This window comes from Penaeus chinensis, chromosome 27, assembly GCF_019202785.1.
Source record: "Penaeus chinensis breed Huanghai No. 1 chromosome 27, ASM1920278v2, whole genome shotgun sequence".
Taxonomy (NCBI): Eukaryota; Metazoa; Arthropoda; class Malacostraca; order Decapoda; family Penaeidae; genus Penaeus; species Penaeus chinensis.
Window position 1 is genome coordinate 7,648,148 of NC_061845.1, and position 10,190 is coordinate 7,658,337.

Genomic DNA, 10,190 nt, shown 5'->3' on the forward strand with positions numbered 1-10,190 from the left:
CAAGTTTCTTCTTTTACTAAAATCCTGCTTCTAATTTTGTTAAAATTACTACAACCAGACTGTTTCTACAACTTGAAATGATTATTGTTGCTATAACTATAGCCGGCTATTACTATTTCTGTCTACAACTACGTCTACACCCATTTCTATTTCAAATACTTGCCTAGTAGCTATAATATTTTTTAGTTTTCCTACTTTTACTGCTACTTTTATTGCGACTGCTACAACTATGGCAATCATTACAACTAGTATTATGGGAACTATAGCAACTATTTCTGCTGCTACTATGGCAACTGCTGTGGCTGCTACTACTACTGTGGCAACTACTACTATTACTACTCATGATAATACTAGTTCTAGTACTACTTCCACAGCTACTGCTGCTATTACTACTACTACTACCACCACCACCCCCACCATCACCATGTCTATTACTATTTCTGCTACTTTTGCAACTATACCTACTACTACTAGTAGTACTTTTACTACTACTACTACTACTAGTAGTACTTTTACTACTACTACTACTACTAGTAGTACTTTTACTACTACTACTACTACTAGTAGTACTTTTACTACTACTACTACTACTAGTAGTACTTTTACTACTACTACTACTACTACCACCACCACTAGTACTACTGCTACTACTACCGTTATTTCAGTCCTACCCTTTTTACTTCTGATTTACTATCTGTTGTTCGACTGGTATTGCTACTGCTAGAGCTATTTCAAATGCAAATAAACTACTTGTAATTTACAATGAACATTGTTAGTAGGTCATTTTTGTAATCTCGTAATCTCTGTACTTTAGTTATTGGTTTTATATGTATCTGATTGACAATCTCTTCAGTACCAAGGAATCTCCAGCAATCATAAGGGGAAGAAAATTGAACATGATTTCAACCCCCCAAACTCCAGGATTCATGCAACGTATCACCTCTTTGTGTGGAGTAGAAAAGATGAACAAGTCTTATGCATGTTGACCACACATTCAGAAATATGCCCCATCACTTATGAGTGAACTGATTTTGCTCAAGTGAGAAAAATGTGAGCAAGAGATAAGGCTTTTAGTGTGGATATGAGGATGATGGTCAACCAACCCAAAGATGTGTGCCTTTAACAGTGTTTTGCCTGTTTTACTCTCATATGGGGTTAAAATTTATTTCTGTGTTGAATGCTGGAAGATTGTGTATGCCACAAACATGTACAGACTGAAGTGAATGTAAGCTCCCCAAGCTTCTGATTTTTCACTTGAGCGATCCCTAATGCGTGATTCGGTTTGATGGATGGAAATCCTTTCACCATTGAGTTGATACTGTTAATATTATCCTTATATGTCACATGTCAAGTAGAGGATCCTCTTTATATATCCATAACAGATTTTGGTTATTGATGCAATAGATATTTGATGGATATATTGCTATACTCAGTTACATTTTTATCTGGGCAAAGCTGAATATAATTGTTTGAAATACAGTGAACTGCATGATTCTTTATTATTTTTCAGGAAACACAATGGGTGACAGACAGCGTAATTTTGCGCAATATGCTACAGCCCTGAACCAATATGCAAGTAAGTGATTGCTCAGTTTGACTCCAAGGCTTTTGTTTGCCTTTGGAAAGTTTGTGACATGAAACCTGCATACAGATTGAGTTGCATTTATATGCTGGATATTATAAGTTTAAGCACTTGTTTTATAAACTATTGTTTGTTTGTTTTTTCTTGCTCCTTATTCACTTCCTTACTTTGTCCCTTTCCCTCTGGTAATCTCCATCTTTTCCCTTCTTTTTCCACTTTCGTCTCATTTGCTCTTCTTGAATCCCTTCCACTCTCCATATATATTTCCCTGTTTTCCTTTGTCTCTTTCTCTTCCTCTTCCACTTCCCATTATACTATCCCTATATCTATTATACTTCCCCCCTCTTCTACACTTTCTCTTCCCCTCTCTCCTGCTCCATCTCACACTGGTCTGAAGTAAGTACTAAACTTGAATGGGAAATGACAGATTTTAACAGCGACGGAGGAAGTGCTGAGCGCAGCCGGGACCGGGGTGATGGGGGGAGTGGGGGTGCAGCCCCAGGCACAAACAGCAGTGGCAGCACAGGCAGTACCAGCAGTGGGAGCAGCAGCGCTAGTCATGGGGGGACGACTGCGGCCGGGAATGCAGCTCTTTGGGGGGAGCTGAGCAGGTCACTCCAGTACAACAACTACCCTGGGTTTGGCTCAGCATGGCAAGGTAACCAAGCCATCCCCATATATTTTTCTCTGTTGTGTGTGAGAACAGTCTGGGAGGCATTTGGCACCACAATATCAAAAAAAATAAAAAAAAAGGTTTCAGAAGATTTGCTAGTGTGCATTTCTTTTTCTTTTTTTATTGTCTTTTTTTAATGCAAGAATGTACTATAACATAAAATTGTAAATTCAAGTGGCTGTAAGTGTGAGTGAGTGTAAAAGCTGGTAAGTTTTAGTTTTATATTTATACCTGGAATGGTTTGCTTCTCTTATTTGCAAATTTACTTTTTCATTTTGATTGTGGAGCATAGAGTAGATTGATAATTGTTATTGTTCTGGTGTTGGTGGACATTAAATTTTTCATTTTTTGACTGATATTTTTTCCAGAATGTAACATAAATGTATACGATTTTAAACTTAATCAATATGGTCTTGAGATGAAATTAGTTTAGATGGCAAGTAGCAGTAGAATAGTACTGATTTCCCACCATCAAACAAAACCTAATTCTTTTACTTTCATGAAAGGTTTTGTGAGAAATACGAACAATGCTTTAACACACCCATGACATTATAAAATTGAATGTTAGAGCATGGCCATACTTCCCTGTTTTGCACCAAAGTAATAACATGGAAAACACAGAATAGTGACTTCAAGCTGCCACAATATTCAGTACCAGCTCAGTGATTGTCTCTCTAACAGAGTGGGTGTTTTGTTATGCTTTCTATTTCTATTTGTGTTGATAGTATATTCAACTTAGCAACTTCCTACCCTGTGATTTGGAAATTTGACAGCTTAAAGGGAAGTCTTCATTTCAGTTAGATAAATTAATGAAGGTTTTGTTGTGCAGTGTAATTACAAATTCTCTCTTGGAAACTTCATAAAGTGAACATGATAAAGAAAGGATAACTGATTGACATGTCAGAATTTATATATTTTCCAATTGTTAATGATTCTAATTATATTGAGAATGAGAATAGAAATTATAAGAAGAATTAAAGAGTGATGAAAATCATTTCTATACATACTCTTCTTGATGGAAGAAAGATTATGAAATTGAAGGCAATGCATATCATACAGAGAATATAATTCTGGTTGCATAGTGTTATTTTGAAAAGGATATTTTCTGCTTGTCAAAAGTACATAATCTTTTATTTTATTATTATTTTTTTTTTCTTCTTTCTTTATGTGAGAAGACAGGATGAATGAAGAATGGCTTGAGAAATTGGTTATTTTGCATGAGGCAGCTTGAAATTTAGATGTTAGTTAGTAGATGTTAGACTATTAGTTTCCAACATTATTATGAAGAATATGAATTTAAGTTTGAATATATATTTAATGCAGATCATGATACAATATTTTAGCCATGAATAGCAACACCCACACACATCAGTAAGAAATATAATAAGTTGTATTAGTCAATATGTCTACTTTCCCCACAGGAGGTGGTGGTGACATGCGGCTGTATGGCTATGGAGGTTATGGGGAGGCACAGGTGGATGGGCGGGCTGAGGGCCGCTCTGAGAGCCGTGGGGAAGGCCGGAGAGTGCCCAGCAAGGGTGAGACAAAGGCCACTCCCCCACTTCCCCCTGGGATGGCCCCAGGGGTTGGGTCAGCCCTAGCCTCCCTGCAGCAGCTGGTTGCTGGAGGTGGGGATGCTGCAGCTGTCTACCGTGTCCTGGCGGCACGACAGTATGCTGCTGCTGCTGCTGCCTTGGGAGCACTCCCTGGGGCCCCACCTCCTCTTAACCCAGCCGCTCTCCATGCTGCCACAGCTCTCTCCTCTCATCACCAGCAACAACAGCAACAACAACAACAGCAACAGCAACAGCAACAGCAGCAGCAGCAGCAGCAGCAACAACACCAACATCAGCAACAGCAGCAGCAACAGCAGCAACAACAGCAGCAGCAACAACAGCAGCAACAACAACAACAACAACAGCAGCAACAGCAGCAACAGCAACAGCAGCAGCAGCAGCAGCGAAGGCAGCAGCAGCAACAATTGCAGCAGCAGCAGCAACAATTGCAGCAGCAGCAAGCAGCTGCCTTGGTTGCTGCAGCTACTGCTGGGCTGAATGGTGAAGGTCTGGGCTTGCATGGGTCATCTCGCATGCAGCAGGTGTCACCCCAGGGTAGGAAGCACACTCCCCCCGGCCCGGCTGAGATTCGCCATGAGTCCCATGAGCCACAGCCCTCGCCAGGTAGAACGCGTTCCCGTGGCCCAGTGTGTGGTCAGGAAGTGATATGTACTCCTATTTTGGGGAAAGGTTCAAGTGAAGTTGCCATCGGGGTTGATGGTAGTGTTGATGGTGGCAGTGACAGTAGACGTGTACAAAGTGGCAGTGAGAGTGAGGGTGATCAACGATCCAGGCACCGTCGTAAACAGGAACAACCTCGGCGCCAAAGTGTGATATATCCGGTAACTGCACAGTCAGAAGGTATAGGAGGAGGAGGAGGTGGACCAGGTGGTGGTGGTGGAGGTGGAGGAGGAGCAGGAGGAGGAGGAGGAGGTGTAGGAGTAGGAGGAGGAGCAGGAGGAGTGAGTAGTGTTGGTGGAGGAGGAGGGAGTAGTGGTGGAGGTGTTGGTGGTGGTGCAACTGTAGGAGCAGGAAGTAGAGGAGGAGACTCGAGTTCAGATGATTCTCAGGGGTATGACATTCTTCTCACGAGATCCACTGTGGACCACAGAGACTCACCCCATGACTCTCTACGTAGTGATTCACCTGGAGATGCTGCCCTTAGGTTAGCCCCCAGCCGAGAGGTGTTTGCTACACAAGGTATGAGTCAGGCAATGAGCCATGCCCTCGCCCATCCTTTTTTAGCTGCTCATCTGAATCCCAGTCAGTTACTACAGGTAGCCCAGACCTCAGTCAGCACAGCTACCACTGTAACTACTACCGGGAAGTCTGGTGTGTCCTCTCCTCACCCACAGCAGCAGCAGCTGCAGGTCCGAACTGACCTACTAGAGCCTCATCCCAGAGAAACTGAGACTTTCTCTGTACAGGAACCCCCAAGACCCTTGCCTCCACCACAGATCACTCCACCAGAGATGGATATCAACAATGTAAGGACACCTCCTAGTAATGCTTCAGTAGATAGTACTGCTGCACCTGTTAAGAAACGAAGATGTTCTCCGAGCTACTTGGAGAATGATACCAGTGTGAGTGATGTAATAGGTACAATAAGTGATTTAGGGAGGAGTGATATGGGTGGGAATAATGTGCCCAATGTGAGTGTTTCAGTGTCTGGTGAGAAGAGTACTGCACATACTTTAAGCCCTGATGTAGAAAGCACCCCAGTAAATGGTCTTAGTGCAACTAGTGAGGCTGTGGTCAAGAGTGCTAGTGGTAGTAGTAGCAACAGTCAGTCTTCGTTAAATGTGAGTACGCAAAATAGTGATGCAGATGATATGTTAAACAAAAATATAAGCAAAAATGACCAGGATTATTTTAATGGTGATCATGAAATGCTAGATAGTCCAAGAAAACGTAATAAGAAAAGAAAGTCTGAGAGTGATTCAGTAACTGAAATAGATTATCCAGTTGTGGATGGGCAGCTAGATGAAAGTGGTGAGAACAAAAGAAGGACCAGGCAAAAGAGAGCTATCTCCTATGTGGAGGATGGAACAGACCCTGTTTTGGAAATGAATGAGGACTCGTCACCTGATGCAACTCCATTGAAAAAGAAAGGTAGAAAATTAAAGGATACAAGAGAAAGACTTGAAGGCGAGAGTGATCCTAATCCAGACCAGCAGACCCCTGTTGAACCTGCTAGTTCTCCAGCTCCTGCAGCACCTTCGGGAGAAGAACCAGTAAAATCACCTCACAGTTCTCCTACGGGTGGCAGACGTGGGCGAAGTGTTGTCCGAGGGGCACCAAGAGGAAGAGGAAGGCTCTTGGGGGCAAATGCTCAGGAGTACCCAAATATTACGGAACCCTTGCATGTAGATACGACACTAGTTCAGGAACCAGATCTAAGGGTTCCTGGCCCACCTCCTATTGTACCTTCTTCCTGTAGCCCAGATGTTTACGACTTCAATGACACCGATAGTGATGGCGTTGGTCGGGGTAAGAAAGGGAAGCGTGGTAGAAAAAAGGGAAGCAGCCCAAAGAAAAATTCCAAGTCACCACTAGACATGGCAAAGTCAAGTATTAGTCCACGACCCAGAGAACCTGCATCTAAGTCTCCAAGGTCACCAAAGTTTTTTTCTAGTTCTCGTAGCCCCATTTCTGAGCGAAACAAGGAGTGGATGCGAAGTTTTTCCCCACCTGTCCGTGATTTATCCAAAACTCTTTCAGAAACCCCACCCCTGGAAGGAAATATGGCACCCAACATCCCAGGAGGACCTATGGCTGAAAATTCAAAATCCATACTACAACCTGAGGAAATAACTGTCAAGGATTCTCAGAGTGATGAATCTCAGGCTGGGGAAAATGCGCCAAAAACTGACTCCAACATCATCTCTCCGAGACGGAGTAGTAGGAGGAACAAGATTCGTGATAATCAGGACTTCACCCCTCCAGATGGCAAAGCCATTGAAACCATGGATTCAAGCCTTAACTCCCCTTCCTCTGGCAACTCTAAGGATAACACATTGCTCTCAGGGTCTGTTTCATGCAGTGCACAAAACAAAGAGGAAAAGGATGAAATTGCTGCAGATATGGCAGCCTCGGGTTCACAATTAGCTGATAGTTTAGTTACTCCTAGTAATAGAATACGAAAAAGAGGAAAGAGGAGCATTGATCACTTTCAGCCAGACTCAAGTGCAACTCAGGTGGGCTTAAACGAGGAAATGCAAGACATTTCCACTGTAGAAGAGGAGCCTCCCAAGACCACAGAGGATGTCACCATAAAAGGTAGTGAAACTTCTGAAGCTCCACCACCACACATTGCTTCAGAAGAACTCACCAACTCTTCTGTGGACCATGTCACAAATAATTCATCTCCAAACAGTAAGTCCCCAAAAGGGAAAGGAAAAGGAAGAGGTAAAGGAAAGAAGAAGAAAGGAGGGAGATCTCCAAAAGGAAAAGGAAATCAGACAAAAGGTATCATCAGCATAGACACCAATGTGCTTCCACAAGAAACCAAACAGTATCAATCTGTACCTGATGATGCATTTGATAGCAGTGAGACTAGTAAGCCAATGGAAGAAAAAGTGAACACACACTGTGTTGAAAAGACAAATAGCCAAAAAAATGAATTAGGTGTTCCTACTGCTACTGTACATGATACCTCACTGAAGCCCGAGGATTCTCCACGTAAAGGCAGAGCTAAGCGAGGCACTGTTAATCTACCTGTACAAAATGCTATGGTGGCTTTGGATATGCCATCGAATGGACCCACCATGGAAACCCCTTTATCATATACTACTGATGAAACTGCACCTGTGATAGCACAAATAGAGGAGACAGAATCTCGAGGGAGAAGGCTTAGGGCAAGGAGGGGGAGCATCAAGCAGGACTCGAAGCCAGAGACACAAGACCCTACATCTGAAATGCAAGAATCAAAGCTTGAGACTCAGGAACTAAGGCACAACACTCAAGAGCAAAGACCTGAGATGAAGGAACAAAATTCTGAGAATCAGGAACCATATCCAGAAGTCAAGGAAATAAGTCCAATCATCCAGGCATCATATGTAGAAATCAAGGAGATCATACCTGAAACTCTTGAATCAAAACCCGAGTTAATGGAATCAAAGCCAGAAGCAACTGATATGTGCCAGAAATTAGAAACTCCATGTCCATTGCCAAATACAGATATTAATGAATTAGAACCCAGTATTATTTCAGAACAGGAGGTTCAAGAGAACCCTCCCAGTTTGCCTGGTTCTGAACCCGGAGCTCTAGTAGTCCCACATGGTACAGACATGGATGTTGATGCAGAGACTGTGGAAAATATTGCAAAGTTCTTAGAGGAAACCGCTTCTAATATTCCAGGAACAGCTGAGGAAAGTTATGCGGACAAGCGTCCCAAACGCTCCTCACGCCCGCCAAGAAAGATGGATGATAATGAAATGAATGATCTTCTTATGTTACTCAACATGGAAGATGAGGAGAGTGAAGATGAAGATTATGTTCCCAAAGACTTGGAGAACTTAGATAGTGCAGCTGAAAGTGAAGATGGGGTAGACAGTTTGTGTAATGATGATGATGACGATGACGATGATGATGATGATGGCTTAGATTACAGTGGTGATGAGTTGGAAAATGAGGGTAGAGGAGGGGGAAATTTGAGTGATCTCCTTAGGGCTAGTGATACTGCGGGTGATAGCAACTTTGTGCCAACAGCCCTTAAACATGGCAAAGGTGGAACTGCCAAACAGAAGGGACTCAAAAAGGATAAAAATAAAAAAGTAAAGAATGACACTTCTAGTGCCAAGAAAGGAAAAGTTGTGAAGGGTAAAGTGAAGATCAATAAGGCGAGAAGTGACGATAGTGAGTTTAAAAAGAAGAGTGATGATGGGAAAAAGAAGGGAGATGTAGGGGAGAGAAGAGGGCCTTTTATTCGATTGGATAAAAATGGATGCAGAGAAGTTATTATTAACACTCCTTATCGTGATGAGGAAGAATCCGAAAGACCCATGAGGAAAACTAATATACAGTTCTATTGCAAAATTGAAGCCAAGCAGAAAACTGCAAAAGTTGGTTATAACAGTACACTCCACAACAACTATGATGCCTTCTCCAAAGACACATCCTGGTATTGCTCATTATGCAAGAACTACAGTCACTCAAAGAAGCTGGGTGACCTTTATGGGCCCTACTTCATCGAAGGGCTTACCTTAGTAAAGAAGCAGCATCCACAGGTGGTTGAGGGGCAGGTGGTGGAGTCCTCCTCCCCTTCTGAAGTTGGTAAACTTAAAAAACGAACTCAGAGGCGGGAGTCTACCTCTGAAGGCCCAGCCGATACACGAAAGGTAAGATCAACTTGGAGGCGAATTTCGTTATTTGGTTTACCCACAAATTGCTTGCTTTATCACATTAATTGACTACTTCAAACTTCCAGTTCTTGAACAGAGGAATATGCTCATGACACCTTATGCTTTTGCTGTTCACTTGTTGCTGAAATTATTAAAAGTCACTGTTAGTGATTTACCACATGTTATTATGTCACACACAAGATTAAATCAGTAGCACCCATATTTTCCAAGTCTGCAATCATGCTACCCATAGGCAGGGAAGTATCATATGATGTAGCAGAATAGTAAACATATAATAAATTTCATTTTAAAAGTGTAAGGTGATGGAGAATGTTTAGTTTAGGTCAGACTTGTAAAAAGGAAGAGTTTCGTGGGCAAGCAAAGATGTTGTTTAAAATTACTTATAAACATTGGTAATATATGAGGATATTTGTCTGGGAGCTAGTTATTCCTTAGTTACTTATGTCAGAATTTAAGTGTTTTTTATGATATTGTAGAAATGATTTAGCGAGATGGCTAGACAATGAGTGTTGTTGATTTGCATTTCTAATTCCATTGTGGAGCTTATACTAACATTGCTTACTATTGTGATGTTTGACTTAAATTACTAACAAACCATAACCTCATAAGTCTTAGCCAGTGTTGATACTAATCATCTTGCTTCCTGAAGTATATTCATTCTTCTGCTTTTCATAGGTTCCTCCTATGGAAAGTTCATGTCTTAAGATGTATATATGTATGTTATAATTAGGTGTTGCCACAGAACTCCAAAGGGAAAGGCATTTCTAGGGAGAGTGCGATCAAAAGTTCTCGAAATCATACATGGTAAACCTAATTTCATCCACACACAAACTTAGAGAGATAGACAGATTAGGTACTTAGAAATATCAATTGATTGATAGATATTGAATGTGTGTGTGTGTGATTGAGCAGAGTCTATAAACAAGAAATATGCATGATAGACAGCAAAAAAAAAAAAAAAAAAAAAAAAGGATATAAGTATTCAAAATCAGAAACGAAGTCAAAGGGAATGACTT

The 10,190-nt window shown here is 41.7% G+C and overlaps 1 protein-coding gene across 1 annotated transcript in view; it reads left to right on the forward strand.

Moving 5' to 3' along the window:
* Positions 1-4,149: 4,149 nt before the first annotated feature.
* LOC125039780 (uncharacterized protein CG5098-like) overlaps positions 4,150-10,190 on the forward strand; it is a 45,615-nt gene continuing 39,574 nt past the window's right edge. Inside the window, exon 1 of the mRNA XM_047634040.1 lies at positions 4,150-9,150. Coding sequence (XP_047489996.1) covers positions 4,345-9,150 — 4,806 coding nt within the window. The 5' untranslated portion in view covers positions 4,150-4,344. The remainder of the gene's footprint in view (positions 9,151-10,190) is intronic.